Source organism: Cottoperca gobio, chromosome 22 (genome assembly GCF_900634415.1).
Source record: "Cottoperca gobio chromosome 22, fCotGob3.1, whole genome shotgun sequence".
Lineage (NCBI taxonomy): Eukaryota > Metazoa > Chordata > Actinopteri > Perciformes > Bovichtidae > Cottoperca > Cottoperca gobio.
The window spans coordinates 1,355,169-1,371,409 of NC_041376.1; the positions used below are offsets into that span (position 1 = coordinate 1,355,169).

General features: G+C 38.3%; 1 protein-coding gene across 1 annotated transcript; it reads left to right on the forward strand.

The window, feature by feature from the left end:
- Positions 1-7,974: 7,974 nt before the first annotated feature.
- On the forward strand, positions 7,975-15,051 carry emx1 (empty spiracles homeobox 1). The gene is made up of 3 exons (XM_029460692.1): positions 7,975-8,323; positions 10,382-10,566; positions 14,749-15,051. The coding sequence occupies exons 1-3, from the start codon at positions 7,975-7,977 to the stop codon at positions 14,914-14,916; spliced, it is 702 nt and encodes a 233-aa protein (XP_029316552.1). The 3' UTR covers positions 14,917-15,051.
- Positions 15,052-16,241: the final 1,190 nt, after the last annotated feature.

Below are 16,241 nucleotides of genomic sequence, written 5' to 3' on the forward strand. Positions count from 1 at the left end.
AGCCTGCCTGGCAGACAGGAGGGATAACACATGAGGGAAGATGGCGTGTACAAAGGATTGGGATGCAGCAAATGAGTCCATCAGAGCAGCTAATTGGGGTGGTCAACCTGAAAGCCCTGTCCTGTGGATAACTCAAATTAAACAAAGGCATCTGATGGGAACACGGAGCGCAGGTTTCCACCGCTTTAATCCTTAAATTATGTTTTCAACAGGTACAATTCAGTCATTTGTGTTAGTAAATGTCACCGGCTTTTACTGCCCATCAAACTACTTCACTGGAGATATTACAAGCATAAAAAAGATCATATGTTTCTTATATGTAGATTTACTATATCTCCGCCTCATGTCAACTTTTCTTCGACAATAGATACACACCCACCAAAGGAAGTGATAAGCTTCCTTCATAAGAGGAAATGGAAGACGGATCAACACTCCTGATGCTGAAACACCCATGCAAACACGTGCTAGCTTTCCCTTTGAATGAATTTACTCCTGCTAATAATGTTTGTTTCTAAGTAATCAACACCCGTCTATATCACGGATTTACATCTTATATATCGGTTTCACAGTTTGGCCTTAAAACTTCATGTCCTTTTCTTCTCAATTCCACTGTTTCTGTAGTTACTACAGGACAGAGTTTAGTAGAGTTACAGAGAGAGGCTCAATCTACCTCGTCCTCTTTCATTTGCTGCATTGCTTCTTACACAATTATTTCCTGTGCAGGATGTTCAGAAGAAGAATCTCTTTTAGTGCAACATGTGCACTCAACTCAACAAAACTAAATCAGAAAAGAAAGCTAAAGTTTTCTCAGGCAGCTCACATTGACTTCTCCACTCTTAACTAAAACCTGTCTGTAACGTTGGAGTGCACCGGGACATTTATGGGCCTGTTCTCAATATGTAAACACATCAAAGACAAGTGTAATGTGTGCAGCAGAGATGCTGTAAGAGGGAGAAGACGGCTGGTGACAGTATCAAAGAGAGAAGTTTAATAAACAGCAACAGAGCTGATCTCTTTCTCTTGTCCGCCGCCCCCTGCCTGCCTGCGCTCTCCTGGTGTCTCTGCTCGCTGTGATTAGAGCACAATTTGTGTAAAAACCCCAGAGAGCCGTTTCTGATGTGATCAGCCGGGAATCAGCCCCCCCCCCCCCCCCCCCCCTCCTCTCCTCTCCGCTCTCCACAGCCCAACGTAATCCCATTGAGAGAAAGAAAGAAGCAGTGAGAGGCCTGGGAAAACCTGGAGAGTCCTGGGGAGGAGGGGGGGGGAGCGGGGGTCACCGGGCTCATCGTCCCAATTAGCACAGGGCACCTTAACGGCTGGAAACATGCCAGCGCTGGCTGGAGTTCTTAAGACTCTGAAGGACTGAAGCTCCTCATGAGAGGCAACTGTTACATCTTCATTCGCCTCTTGACTTGTTGCTATTACTTCTGCGACTGCTTGTCATGGTGACAGATACAATAGGTATTTTTATTAGAATATATTGTGTTTTTATAGTTTGTATTGTATGTTCTCGAGATGAAACAATTAGTTGAGGGGTCGAAATTTAATCTGCAACAATTTTGAGTTTTCCAGCTGTTGAAAGGGAGTTTTTTTCCTGCCACTGTGGCCAAGCGCTTGCTCATGGTGGTAATTGGGTCTCTGTAAATAATATTAGAGTATGCTGTAGACCTGCTTTATATGAAATGTGCCCAGACATAACTTGTGTTATGATTTAACAATATATAAATACAATCAAAAAAATGTAAAAAGAAGAAAAATGCCGGTTTCAGCTTCTCAAATGGGAGGATTTGCAGCTTTTCTTTGTCTTAATTGTAATTTAAATACATTTGGATTAGAAGTGTTGGTCGGGCTCTGGGACATTGTGATTTATCACAATTTCCTAATATTTAATAGATTATGAAATTCAGCAAATGAACTGATAACGAATAATAATTCCCTTATCTAAAGAGACTAACCTGGTCAAATAAATGAAATAGATAAAGATAAGTCATGTATAAGTAGAAACCTGCACTAACATTGTGGATTTAGACTAAAAATAATAATATAATAATAATAATAATAATAATAATAATAATAATAATAATAATAATAATAATAATAATAATAATAATAATAATAATAATAACAATAAAAATGATTAGAAACTGAAACTCCCCAGCTGTTGATTTGTAGTCACAAGAGCTGATATTCAGCACAACTGCAAAAGATAGCAGAATATAAACGTCCTCATTAAAGATATTTAGCTTTACTCATACTATAAAGATAAATACATTGTGAAATATGAATTGTACAAATGTAATGTAATGATTCGTTTCATGATTGATTAATTGTGAAACATTCCTGATATAATTTCCCAGAAGTGGCACATTCAGACGAACATGTTTTAATATCACATGTGATGAAGGAACACAACAAATCCTCATATTTGAGAAGCTGATTCTGGGATTGTTTTGGTTTTATTCTAATGTGTATGTTTCTAGCTTTACTAAAGGAAATACATGTTTGATGAACATGTCTCTTTGTTATCACCCCTCTTTGATGACTCCATCAAGCATGAAATGATAACACTCAAAACGTAGCCAATAATAATAACAATGATATAAAGACTGTTTCTTTTATCTTGTAATACCTAAAACATTTCATCAGCTCTTTTCTCCTCCCTACATTTAAATGCCCCTGGTCACATGACTCAGCTCAGATGCAATGCAGCTTTGAGAAGGTGTGAAAGTTCTCATGGAAAGCAACAACCTCCAGCTCCAATAGGAGAGTGCACTTCATTTGAATTAGGGTAGGCGATTGTAAAAAAAAAAAAATCCTCCTTTGCATTTTATTTGCAAAGGCGAGGGCCCCTCTACTCCATCTAATAGTCATTAGCTTTCATTACAAGCGTTTGAAGTAGAAGCTGCCCTTTGTCTCGTCGTGAAAGGGCCGCATTTGAGACGCACAATGACTTCTGACACACACGGGCACTGACAAGAGGAGCTCGCCTCATCCTCCCCATGTGTGGAGAACTGACTGTTTTCTCCCAGGAAATACAAGTTCCTGTTCACATCGACTTCAGCGGCAGAGAACACCGTGAAGCGAGTTAAAGGCCGAAAAGAAAAAAAGGAAAACGCTGGTTTCCAAAGAGCGCGTAATTTATCCAATGTGCGTCTTTTACGCACACCCCCAACAACAACAACATTTAACAAAATGCGAAAGAACATGTTAAAAAATGTTGCATCGGATCTCTAATTTAAAGCAGGACTAAAGTCTGTGTATGATTCTCAGCAGAAGATACACTTATCCTGTTTATCAATGATTTCATCTCTTAATAAATCGCTGCAAAATTAATTTCAGGTACTTTTAATAGCGATTTTAAAAAGCATCACCAAAATGTCCCCATACTACTCATATGTATGTAATGTTGCTGTAGTAGCTTTGAAATGCGCATTATACACTTTTTATCAGGACTCAGGTTTACGCCATTGTCAGAAATAAAACCCATAGCAGACAAAGCTAAATAGAAAGAGAGAAATCGCGCTTCTTGATATGAACACATGTTTTTTCTCCAGGCCGTGTTAAAAGAGGGATGTTTGTTTGTGCCGAGGAGGAGTGGACCCGGGACAGGTGGCTAAACGACCGCACTTCTCGTGCAGGTGGCACAAACGCAGCGACGTGCTACTTTTCCCATCTCGTTATAATGGGGTGAAATTTTCCAAGTATTTAAGTGGGACAGATTAACTGAACACACAACGCTAATGCAAAACAAAATGGCCAATTAGTTTATTAATGAACGCAGGAGGTGAGAGGGGAAAGCCCGAAGCTCAGCTGGCCTCTGATGCTTTAATCTACATCATGGAGGAAGATCAAGAATTCATTCAGAATCTCAGACTTGCAGGTACATGCCTGACAGTTTACCAAATACCTTGTGACAAAACGAGTCTTATCATGTACCAGACATATCGAACAATAGGGGAGGTTATTATATTATAAAGGAATGTGTAGAATTATTTAATAAAGGCTGAAATGTTTTTAGGTATATCAATTAAAACGAGTTTAGGTCATTTGGTTTGTTGAGGCCTTCCTTTACTTTGCAGCAGTTAGTTTTATGTGATGTTTCTGGAGAGCTTTATTTTTGTTTTAGCCTTTTTATTTTAGATCGACATGATGAAATGAAGTATTTTAGCTGTTTTGCTTTAGGTTTTTTGTAGGATTTAACTTTGGGTTTGACTCAAAACGTGTGCCCTTGTTGTAACACAAACAAAGTGATGTTCATTAATAAGTCTTGTAATAACTTCCCAGTGTTGTACTAATGTCTAATCAGGGTAATATCCCTCATGTTCCACTGAAACAGCTGGGAGTGGCACCTCTGGGAACTGAACTAAAAACCCACTGAGGTCAAATGCTCCAGTTGACCTCTGCAGGAACTCTTTAATCCTGTAAACCTGCTGTGACTCCCTAAAGCCACTGGATGGCAGCATTGGTCTAAAAACAACAACTCTATGAATCAGTAGATTGGTGATTTCCCCCTTGCAGGTAAACTATCAGACAGTTGATGGAGCAAAATATATAATTTATCTACAAAACGTTTCTCTGAATGAGAGAATGTATTCTTCATATATCTGGTTGCATCTGTAGAACATTGGAATTAAACTTTTTAAGGTCAGTGGAGACATTTATGTGACGTTATAAAGAACTGAAGGATTATTATGCGTTTTCTATGACATGAGATGAGACATTTGTAAACATTATTATAAATATAACTTTGGTAATACAGATTTAAAATGATCATGAAGTGCAGTACAGCCAAAACTCACTCATATTATAATTATGTGATTGTAATATTCTTTATTCAGGCGAACATCTGCAAAAATCCTGTTTTTCTAAATCATTAATCATCAGTAAGAACATCTTGTTTAGGCCACAAGGTGGCAGCATTTATATTAAACTGAGCCATCTGTCTTCTTCCTCTTAGTCCCTCTTTTTATTTGACCCCCCAAGAAACTGAATTGTGTATATTTGAGACAAATAACTGGTAGAATATATTTCAACAGTGCTATTTATTTTGTGTGCAAAATGTTGGACAATGATATAATTGAAGAGTTATAATGATTAGAGTAAACTTTAATTGTGCGGTGTCAAAGTCATGTGTAACATTTAATATTTCCCCAAATTGTTAGGAAACAAAAGTCTGCAGAAAGGACTTCCTGGAAAGCAATATTTATACTGAGTGGATCCTGGTGAGATAAAGAGAATTTCATTTCATTGAATCAGTGTTTTTAATCAGAATTGAACAGATTTGCTGTAAACAGACATATTTGCCTATATATGGCAATATTCTCAGTCAGAGTTTTTATATTAGGCTTGTTGCGTAAGAACATTTCTTCTTCTTCATTGTTTACCACATAAACGAGGTGTGGTGGTAAGTGATTCTGTGTGTATTCCTCTCACAATGACTTTACGTGTTTATGAGAAAACATACAACCGTTAAGGTTAATTAACACTTTATAAATGTGTCTAACACATATGAATAATGGCACTATGTTAAACTGCTGAACACATAAAATAAAGAGGAATGTGACCTCTTAAATCTATAACTCAGACATCCTCTTTATCATATTTTGTGTTAACTACTCTCTTTTTGTTTGCTTAATTGGACAATGTGTAACATGCTGTAATCCCATAATTAATGTATAATCGGAGGACACTATGACACCGGATATTAAACGAAGATTAAGGTCTCAATTTGCCACTAATTGTCACACATGCAGTAAAATATCTCATGAATATTAAACTAGAGGAATTTCACTATAAAGCTATAAAACGCATTTCCACTGAAGACTAGCGGTTTGCTCACGTTGCTCAGACTCTCAGTAACTCTCCTCCGGAGCCTCGGGGGAAGATAAACAGCAGGTTCGGAACAAAGGTAGACTGCTCTGCTTTGTTTTTGTTAATGCAGAGCGATTTGGACATCTATTAACCAGCAGCGATCAGGGTCAGTGCGTAAAGGCGCACAGGGTTTCATCATTAATCTTAACCGGCTCTTACAGCCCACAAGTTCCTGCTGCTGCACTCTGGGTAAAAAGGTTTACATATAAAATCCAATAGAGTTATGTGACCTTTATATTTAAAATGTGACCTTACGACAAAACCGTATTATTTTAAAACAGAATATGAAGATTACATGAAAAAGGTGTGCATCCTGAAGCGAAATAACTCCGCAGAACAACATACAACGGCTGGCAATCATTTCGGCGATCATAATCGACATAAGCAAGAATGTTTAATAGGATTGTCTTGTTATATTCAACAGTGGCTCATCTGAGTCATGCAAGTGAGGACAAATATTTACCGTGAAACTGTATCAAGGAGTTCAGGCTTCACCCAGTAAATAAATACAGATTTTTTTTAAACACAAAGAATACACATGGGAAGACAGTTCTGGAGCGTTTTGGACCCATTCACCTCCAGCCGTCTTTAGGGGCCTTTAGCTCTAAACGCTCAATCAACAACTTGTTTTACCTCATAATTTCCATCGGTAATGATTTTCTAATGCAACCTCTAAGCAAACGAGCGTATTAAGAGGGTAATTATTAACGTGGTTAGTGCACCATGGAAGCCGAGCGTGAGAGGGATAACTAAGGAAGCCGGTGAGCTGCAAACACAACCACAGGCTGCCTCTCACTGTGTGGTCACATGCTGCTGAATTGTTCTCAGAGGACAAACTGAGCGTCGATTTCTTAAAAGTGGACATCGTGTCGAGACATTCTCCCCAGAACAGTGATGCGTGACTAATTCAGCAGATATGTTCATGTTTAAACCCTAAACCGGATGCGTCCTACACACACCTTTTTGCAAAAGTATAACCTAAATATGATCATTTGAAATAATGTACCAATTAAATTAATAAAAGGTCAAATAAACATCATCATTATTATTATATTGATATAGCAAAAACGTATTTATTAGTTATTTTCTTTCGTTATTTTGAAACAGAGAGCGTTAAGTTCAACATGTAGCCCAATAAAAAACATCTTTACAAATTAAGAAATATAAATGCCAATAAAAGGCAACCAATTGTGGTTTTTGATTGTTTGCGTTTATTAATTAAATAAGATTGAAATTATAAATTCAGTTTACCTGATTGTAAATATGATTCAGTGGAGAAAAGGAGTTAAATATCGTTGCTTGCTTTTTTATACCATCATAAATGAAAATTGCATGTGAATCATAACTGTGAAATTAAGAGTGTGATAGTCGAGAACAACTTTACAGGCACGTAAAATAACTGACATTTATACCCTGTATTTCAGGCAGCTAAAGGCCATGTTCAGCACGGATGTACCATGATGAGGGTTAAAAGACATCTAAACCCTATTCAAACTAGGCACTTCCCTGTAAAGAAAAGAGAGGAATTCCCACTATACATCCCACACGAGTATAGTACCCTGTGGGATGTATAGTGGGAATTCCTCTCTTTATACTCAGTATACAAGTATTTAGATATCACTTGAAAGAATTGAACCTGCACTAAATCAAGTGGAAGTTTTCCCCCCTCCACTGTTTTCCTGAAGAAAAACGACATATTAGGGCTGAATAGGAAACACAATGACCCATTAATTGGGGCATACATGTTTTCTCAGCGTGTCTGTAACTAAGCTGCTCAGTCTTGTGTGATCTATGAAGCAGGTACTTGAGGAGAGGAGACGTATTGGCAGGTGCTCTGCTCCAATCAGCTCCCTCCCTGCACATTGAAGGTTGCAGGAGGTTTACTTGGTGCACATAAACCCTCTGAGTGCGCACAGACTTCATGGATCAGGGCAATTTACAGCACTGTTGAGTGTGTAGCTGCATCTCCGCTGGACGAGCTTTTATGAGTAAAACGCCCCTCCATCTTTTGGCAATGATGCATCTCTGAGATTATCTTTTTCAGCAAGAGGAATGAAAAAAGGCTGATCACTTTCTTCTGGTTTCTATTTCTATACCAAGATAATGTTTTCGTCTGCAGGCAAGCGCTGCTTCACGATAGAGTCTCTGGTCGCCAAAGAGAACCCTCTCATCGCTGAGGATCCCATCCGCCCGACGGCTTTAAGTTACTCCAACCCGACGACAGATGCCTTAATGAACAGTTACCAGGTTCCGCCGGGCCGGTCCCTCTACCAGAGTCCGGAACTGGTGTTCCCAGAGACGGTGAACCACCCCTCCCTCACCGTGGCTAATCACCAGCTCGGAGGCTCCCACCACCTACAACATCCGCACTTCTTCGGGACGCAACACCGAGACCCGCTCAACTTCTACCCCTGGGTGCTACGGAACAGGTTTTTCGGACACAGATTTCAAGGTGAGTGAAGTGGTGGTGATGCAAAATACGGTGTATTTTATTTGACTCAAACATCATACTCTTATATAACCTACTTTGAGAATCTGAAATTATTTATGCATGACGAATAACCCTTAAAAAAATAAAGCGAACACTATTCTGCACATAAAAAGCTGAATAAACTGTGTGAGTGAATGCGATGTTTTCACAACACTTTTTCATAGAGACTATAAAAGCGTGCTTCGATCTTGGGCTTTGAGCAGTTCCCATGGCAGATACTTGTACATGGCTTTCAATATATAAAATATATCTTAGTTGAACAATACATTTCCGTCACAGATAGCCATAAACAAACAAGGCCACCGAGTTTGCAGCAGGCTGCTCTCATATTTCCACTCTCCTTCGCCCTGCAGCTATACTCTCAGAAAGCCGCAGTCAGGAGAAGATAAGCTCTGATGTAGATTTATTTTCCATACAAGAAAACTCGCCCTAGGTTAGGCTCATATCATTCTAACAGCCAGGCTGTACAGACACAATTGATTAAATAATAATTTAAATATTAGGCAGAAAGAAAGGCAAACATACTGCCCAGGTATTAGCAGCAAAGGATTTAAACACAGCCTGCAGTGATTTATTTACCAGACAAATCTCAATGCAATTGTGCACGAACTATATCCATTAATTTCTATTACGGCATGTTTATACTGTATGAGACTATTAGCTTTTTATTGCATTTCTAATGTTCTGGACAGAAATATATTCTACATAAATACAGAATAATGCAAATCAATAAAATGCCCGTAATTTGTTACAATAAACTAACAGCCTATTTTCCCGCTGGCAATTTGATGTATCCTAATGATGTAATTAATGTAGGCTAATTTATTAATATTACATAATGACCTCGGGTTGGGCTTTATTAGGATACAAGACGACAATAAAGTTACAATTAACATATGACGAAAACATAATAAAAGGTAATGAACAGAGAACAAAAACGAGTTTGTTATATTACGAAATCAAAATGTTTTAGTATAAAATAAACATCTATATTTATTATATTTTCTGTTTAATTTATTACACATTCCTGACAAAATATTTGGAAGTAGCCTATATGACGGTGAAAGCTAAATAAGGTAAACAATCAGTTAATTAACAATTCACTGCCAAAATAATGACACGCAATATTAAATATTCTTATTTGCTGTACTTTTCAGTAAATTCAATTCAATTCAATTAGTAAAATATAATTGTTTATCCGACTTTACTTTTTATTATATATTTGTTATATAAATATTTGATCTTTAATGTATCTAAAACTACAACAGAGTTTTGAGGTCAGATATGTTTGATTCATTTTGCTAAACTCTTTACACCCACAATACTAAAACTGAAAAAATAGTAAACAATAAAACAAACGGTTATAGTTAGCTCTCATGTCTTTCCTTTCATCAGGCTTGTTCATCATCATCATCATCATCATTATTATAATAATAATTATTATTATAGTCTATTTGCCAAGGTTATCCGTCTCCACATGTTTAAATGGGTTTATATTATTTATGTGCGTTAAAGAACCCTATTAAAATGCACCATTAATACACAACATTAAAACAGTAGAAAGGGAATTTATGATGGAAACACAATTGTCAAAAAGTTTTATTTACCAGCAAATTCTTTATTTCTGATAAATGGTAGACTGATATAATTAGGCTATTATCTACTACTTCTGCAACTATACTACTACCGCAAGACAAAAATACTACTACTTATAATAATACATTTATAATTAGATTCGAAGTTTTGCTTCTATTACCATATACTGACAGCATCACGTGGTCACACTTTGCAGTAGAGTAGTCCTATTAGCACACTGTTTACACTGTTTCAGATTTATAGTGTTCAACACACTGACAGACGACCTGCCCTGTGCAGATCAAATAACATGTGATGATAATAATAATAATAATAATAATAATAATAATAATAATAATAATAATAATAATAATAATTATAATAAGTTACCTTTGCCAGCCTCGTCTGACGGCCCTTGTTGTTCCACCTTCTCTCCGGTGTCAGGTAATGATGTGTCCCAGGACAGCCTGCTCCTCCACGGTCCTTTCGCCAGGAAACCCAAACGCATCCGGACCGCCTTCTCTCCGTCCCAGCTCCTCCGCCTGGAGAGAGCCTTCGAGAAGAACCACTACGTCGTCGGAGCCGAGAGGAAGCAGCTAGCTAACAGCTTGAGTCTATCTGAAACGCAGGTGAGCTAATGCTATGCTAACACTTACAGATTGTATTGAAGCGTTTGATGTCGTCTTGTCCTGGATTCCTCTATGAAACACGGCTAATTAACATCTTACTAAATTGTACAATAAAAATAAATAAGCAGTTGTCCGTTAAAGCACTAAAACTGTCTCATTGTTGATGAAATTCTACTTTTTTAGTCATTTAACGCTAGTTTACTGCGAGCAGTCATTTCTATGGCAACAATTATTTTCCGTTACATTCCAGAATCGAACGTTGGCGTGTTCTCGCTGCTGTCAAATATCGCGATAATAAAAGAAAAACAACCCTTAGCTAATTGTTTATACAATAAAACGAAAACGGCGTAGTTCAAGTGAGTGTACATTTTCTGTAGTTTCTCTAGCGCAACACAAAAGAAACAAACAAAAATAAAGGGTGAATGTGATAAATATTTGTGGGTTAATTATAATGTTATTTTAGATATATTTAGCTTAGGATAAATATATTAAAATAAATTTAATAATAATAAAATAAAAACACTTACAATCAAGATGGAAATATCCCTGAAAATGAATATTTTAAAATAGACTAAATGCGGTTAACTCAGGTAAAATGTATAGCATAGAAACATAATCATAATTTACTTAAAGCAGCAAAATTACAAAGTCAATTATTTGTTACTGTATATTTAGAACGGTTAGATAATTTAGATAAGTTATTGTGCTCTGTTTGAGAAATTGTTTCCACAGCCTGTACACACATAACAAGTAAAGAATATTAATCACAAAAACATAGCATGAACAAAACACACAAGTTAGTACTGTTAGGGCCAGTTTAAATGGTTTATTTATGTGTTACATACAGTGGTTTGAATTATTGGTTAGTTGTTATTTACAAATAAGGAATAATCTAAAATGCAGGCTATAATTTTGCACCATGTACGTCGACTACAATATTAATGGCAGAGGAAACTATAAATTAACAGTGTGAAATCGTCTTGGTCCTTCACCCAGACGTGGCTGCAGCTCAGTCAGTTAAAGCGTCTCTTAAAAGGTGTTTAATTCATGCATGCTATAGGTAAAAGGAGTATAAACATTATGTATGGTTATGTTTTAATGAGTCCACATTATCTAGATGTCAATTAGGCCTAATAGGCTAAATAAAGAGAGGTTTCCTGAGTCAGCGATATGGATAAATGCTGCTTGCAAGTTTTGTGTCAGTCAATAAGAGGTTTGCAATTAAGCACCAATTGCATTATGCTAATTATAATGACAGTGAACTGAATATTAATTAACTCACTCAAAGGTTTTTGGTCTTTTTTTAGAGCGAGCACTTATGGTCGACACAGGTGAACTAGTAGTGGGATTATATGAAATGAGCATTATTATTGTACATCACCCTCAGAAGGGAAAGGAAGTCAAACTGTGAGAAGAAATAATAGATGCTAAAATCTGCATTAATACGGTGGCTGCGAAACAGTACCGTATATGAAGTTACAGAGGAGAAAGCGTACGAGTGCTTGTGTTGCTATTTAAAAAGTGCATCTTGGCTACTTATATGTTACGCCGAGCTCATATTCCAAGGTCACATTAGCAACACTTGTCAGTCAGGAAGCTATTTAACCTGTCAACCTTTCGCGTGCATTAACGCCATGAACACAAAGAGAAGTTGATGACTTGTTTTTAAACCAGAATGCTTTTAAAAGAGTCTTCTGAGAGCCTTTAGTAAAAAGGGATGCTGGGGTGACGTGAAAAGCATTTATTTTGTGATTAAGATTTGTGGTTTTTTAATTAGTTGGAGTTTTAATATGAAGGTAGAAAATGAAGAAAACCACTTAAGCCCACACTGGTTTGCAAGGGGTTAATATAATGACATTTTCAGAGCCAAATATAACTGTATACATCATTTTAATTTTTCATAATAACAAACTTGTGGCATAGATTGTTCCATACCAACAGACAGACGTGATTTGCAATTCTCTGACATTTTATAGAACAAGCGAACAATTAATTGTGAAAATAAAATGATGGAAAAATTGTTAGTTGCCTCTTCAATCAGTTATTATTAAAAACATTGATGATTGTTCCTTCACTATTAGTACTGTGAGCATGCACACCGGGGCACTTGAACTAAAATTGAACGTGTATTGCATATTTTATACTTAAATCAGTGCATGGCGTCAGATTTTGGCATATTTTGCTTCCATAACACGTCTTCTTTCAGACGAGTGGAAAGAAAACATCAGAATCACATCAGAGTGTGTGTGTGTAACTGTGTGTGTAGATTTAAACTCTCCACAGCTACATTACATAACGCCTCATGTACATATTAAACACTTGTAATATAAACTTGTGTTGATGCGAGTCATGAAGTGGGGAAGCTTCATGATATCTGTTAGTTACATGTTTGACCCTGTTCACCTGTAGTGTGTACAACATGTATGACCCTGTTCACCTGTAGTGTGTACAACATGTATGACCCTGTTCACCTGTAGTGTGTACAACATGTATGACCCTGTTCACCTGTAGTGTGTACAACATGTATGACTCTGTTCACCTGTAGTGTGTACAACATGTATGACTCTGTTCACCTGTAGTGTGTACAACATGTATGACTCTGTTCACCTGTAGTGTGTACAACATGTATGACCCTGTTCACCTGTAGTGTGTACAACATGTATGACCCTGTTCACCTGTAGTGTGTACAACATGTATGACTCTGTTCACCTGTAGTGTGTACAACATGTATGACCCTGTTCACCTGTAGTGTGTACAACATGTATGACTCTGTTCACCTGTAGTGTGTACAACATGTATGACTCTGTTCACCTGTAGTGTGTACAACATGTATGACTCTGTTCACCTGTAGTGTGTACAACATGTATGACTCTGTTCACCTGTAGTGTGTACAACATGTATGACCCTGTTCACCTGTAGTGTGTACAACATGTATGACCCTGTTCACCTGTAGTGTGTACAACATGTATGACTCTGTTCACCTGTAGTGTGTACAACATGTATGACCCTGTTCACCTGTAGTGTGTACAACATGTATGACCCTGTTCACCTGTAGTGTGTACAACATGTATGACTCTGTTCACCTGTAGTGTGTACAACATGTATGACTCTGTTCACCTGTAGTGTGTACAACATGTATGACCCTGTTCACCTGTAGTGTGTACAACATGTATGACTCTGTTCACCTGTAGTGTGTACAACATGTATGACTCTGTTCACCTGTAGTGTGTACAACATGTATGACCCTGTTCCCCTGTAGTGTGTACAACATGTATGACTCTGTTCACCTGTAGTGTGTACAACATGTATGACCCTGTTCACCTGTAGTGTGTACAACATGTATGACTCTGTTCACCTGTAGTGTGTACAACATGTATGACTCTGTTCACCTGTAGTGTGTACAACATGTATGACCCTGTTCACCTGTAGTGTGTACAACATGTATGACTCTGTTCACCTGTAGTGTGTACAACATGTATGACCCTGTTCACCTGTAGTGTGTACAACATGTATGACTCTGTTCACCTGTAGTGTGTACAACATGTATGACTCTGTTCACCTGTAGTGTGTACAACATGTATGACTCTGTTCACCTGTAGTGTGTACAACATGTATGACTCTGTTCACCTGTAGTGTGTACAACATGTATGACCCTGTTCACCTGTAGTGTGTACAACATGTATGACTCTGTTCACCTGTAGTGTGTACAACATGTATGAATGTTACAATACATTTCTCTAAAGGAGCTTTTTCTCACACTCTTCAGCAGAAGTCTCCACTTCAGCAGCACTTACATACACCAAACTTTCCACTTTCATTCCTCTCTATATTCTGAAGCTTTGTGCAGAGGGCTTTGTTCACATGTCACTCACAGCTCATGTTATACACGCTACACTCACTACATGCAGGAGATTTTATTTTGTGGCTGTTGACAAACTTCCCTCTGTAAAAACCTTTGACTCTAATATGTCATCAAAAAGAAACAATCATTTTTAACTTTATCCAATGTTCACATTCCAATTCTGAACATGTATGCAAATTAGCACGTTTAATAAGATACATCCTCATTAGCATATTTAAAAATGACACTTCATGGTGGTACCTATAAGTTAGAGTCTCCACCCTGTTCTCCCCTTCACAAAGTGCACCGTCATCATTAACTCTGTTCATTCATCTGTCCAGGTGAAGGTGTGGTTCCAGAACAGGCGGACCAAGTACAAGCGGCAGAAGCTGGAGGAGGAGGGACCAGAGAGCCAGCAGAAGAAGAAGGGGAACCACCACATCAACAGATGGCGCATCGCCACCAAGCAGCCCAGCTCCGAGGACATAGACGTGACCTCAGAGGACTAAAACCTCCGACACTGCTGCCCTGAGACCCTGCGTCCTATTCTGACGCACCAGAGGACCAACACTATTTATTATGTAATATTATTAAATATAATTAGAGACATTAGAGGAAGGACTTTTCATTGAGGTGCTACACTGGAAAACATCTTTAACGACATCCTTCCCGAAGGTCTCTGGATGAGAAGAGAAGCGTGTAATAATCTTTGGTGTGACGACCAAAGACTTCTATCATAGTCTGTTTTTTTAAATATTGTACATAGACCACGTATAAAGGTTGTTTTTGAAAGAGGCTATTTGTTTCATGAAAGCGACCTGCTTAGGTCATTAACACCTCATCGCTCACCTCGCACACTCCCCCACCTGTGTACCATGTTCATTGCAACAGGCTGGAGGCCAGAAGAGTCAAACAGGAAACCCACCATGTGTCAAAGAAGATCCAGATTTGCAGCGTGATTGTATCTTCGCCGGTGACTCGACACCCGTCCCAGCGCTCTGCTTTGCGTCCTCGTGAAGTTTGTGCACAGAAAGGCGATTCACGACCAGCTGTGCGTGACTCTGGGACGAGAAGCTGCGGAGACCTCTGGCGTTCGGGGCGAGTTCACAGCTTTGTGCTTCTTCTGCCATGCCACGTTTGTCAGTGTGGTGGTGATGGATGACCTCTCCATTTGTTGAATGTCTGCAGATTTCATAAAGCGCCGTGTGTAGTACAAAACATATATAAGAACATACTTTTCAAGCAGAATCATGTAATTACAAAAGATGTTTTAGAAATAAAACTATTCTCTGGTGAGAAACGTAATGTTTCCGTGTACTTCAGCTCTCACTTTGTACATCGTGTCCACCATGCTGGAGAGTCTGCAGCTTTTCTTTATTCCAACCGGATTTCCCTCATTAGTTGCTGCTCTGCGGCCGAGGCTGCAGGTGCAAATCAGTGTGAAACATGTTGCCGCAGTGTTTGATTGGAATGAAAGACCTGCAGAGGCTCGAGCCACCACGGCACAGGAAGTTGTGAACAGTTCAAGCGAAGAAGGATTTTCCATGTTAAGGTTGTTTTATGCTTTAAATAGAGCTAAACGATATCATTAAACCCAACCAAGAAGTGACAATAAGAGGAGATAGGATACAAATGAATCAGTGTTTCTATGGATATAGGCTGGAGGAGCTGCGAGGTAACCGCTAACGCTAGCTCAGCTTGTTTCTCTGTTAAGATCCAGAAGTTCAGGAGGTTTTGACCAGGAGCAGAATCCTCCAGAGGTCTCCTCCTCTCGTCTGATTCAAAGGTTAAACATCAGTTTCTCCTGCACGCTGTTCGGCTGCCGCTAACGTTA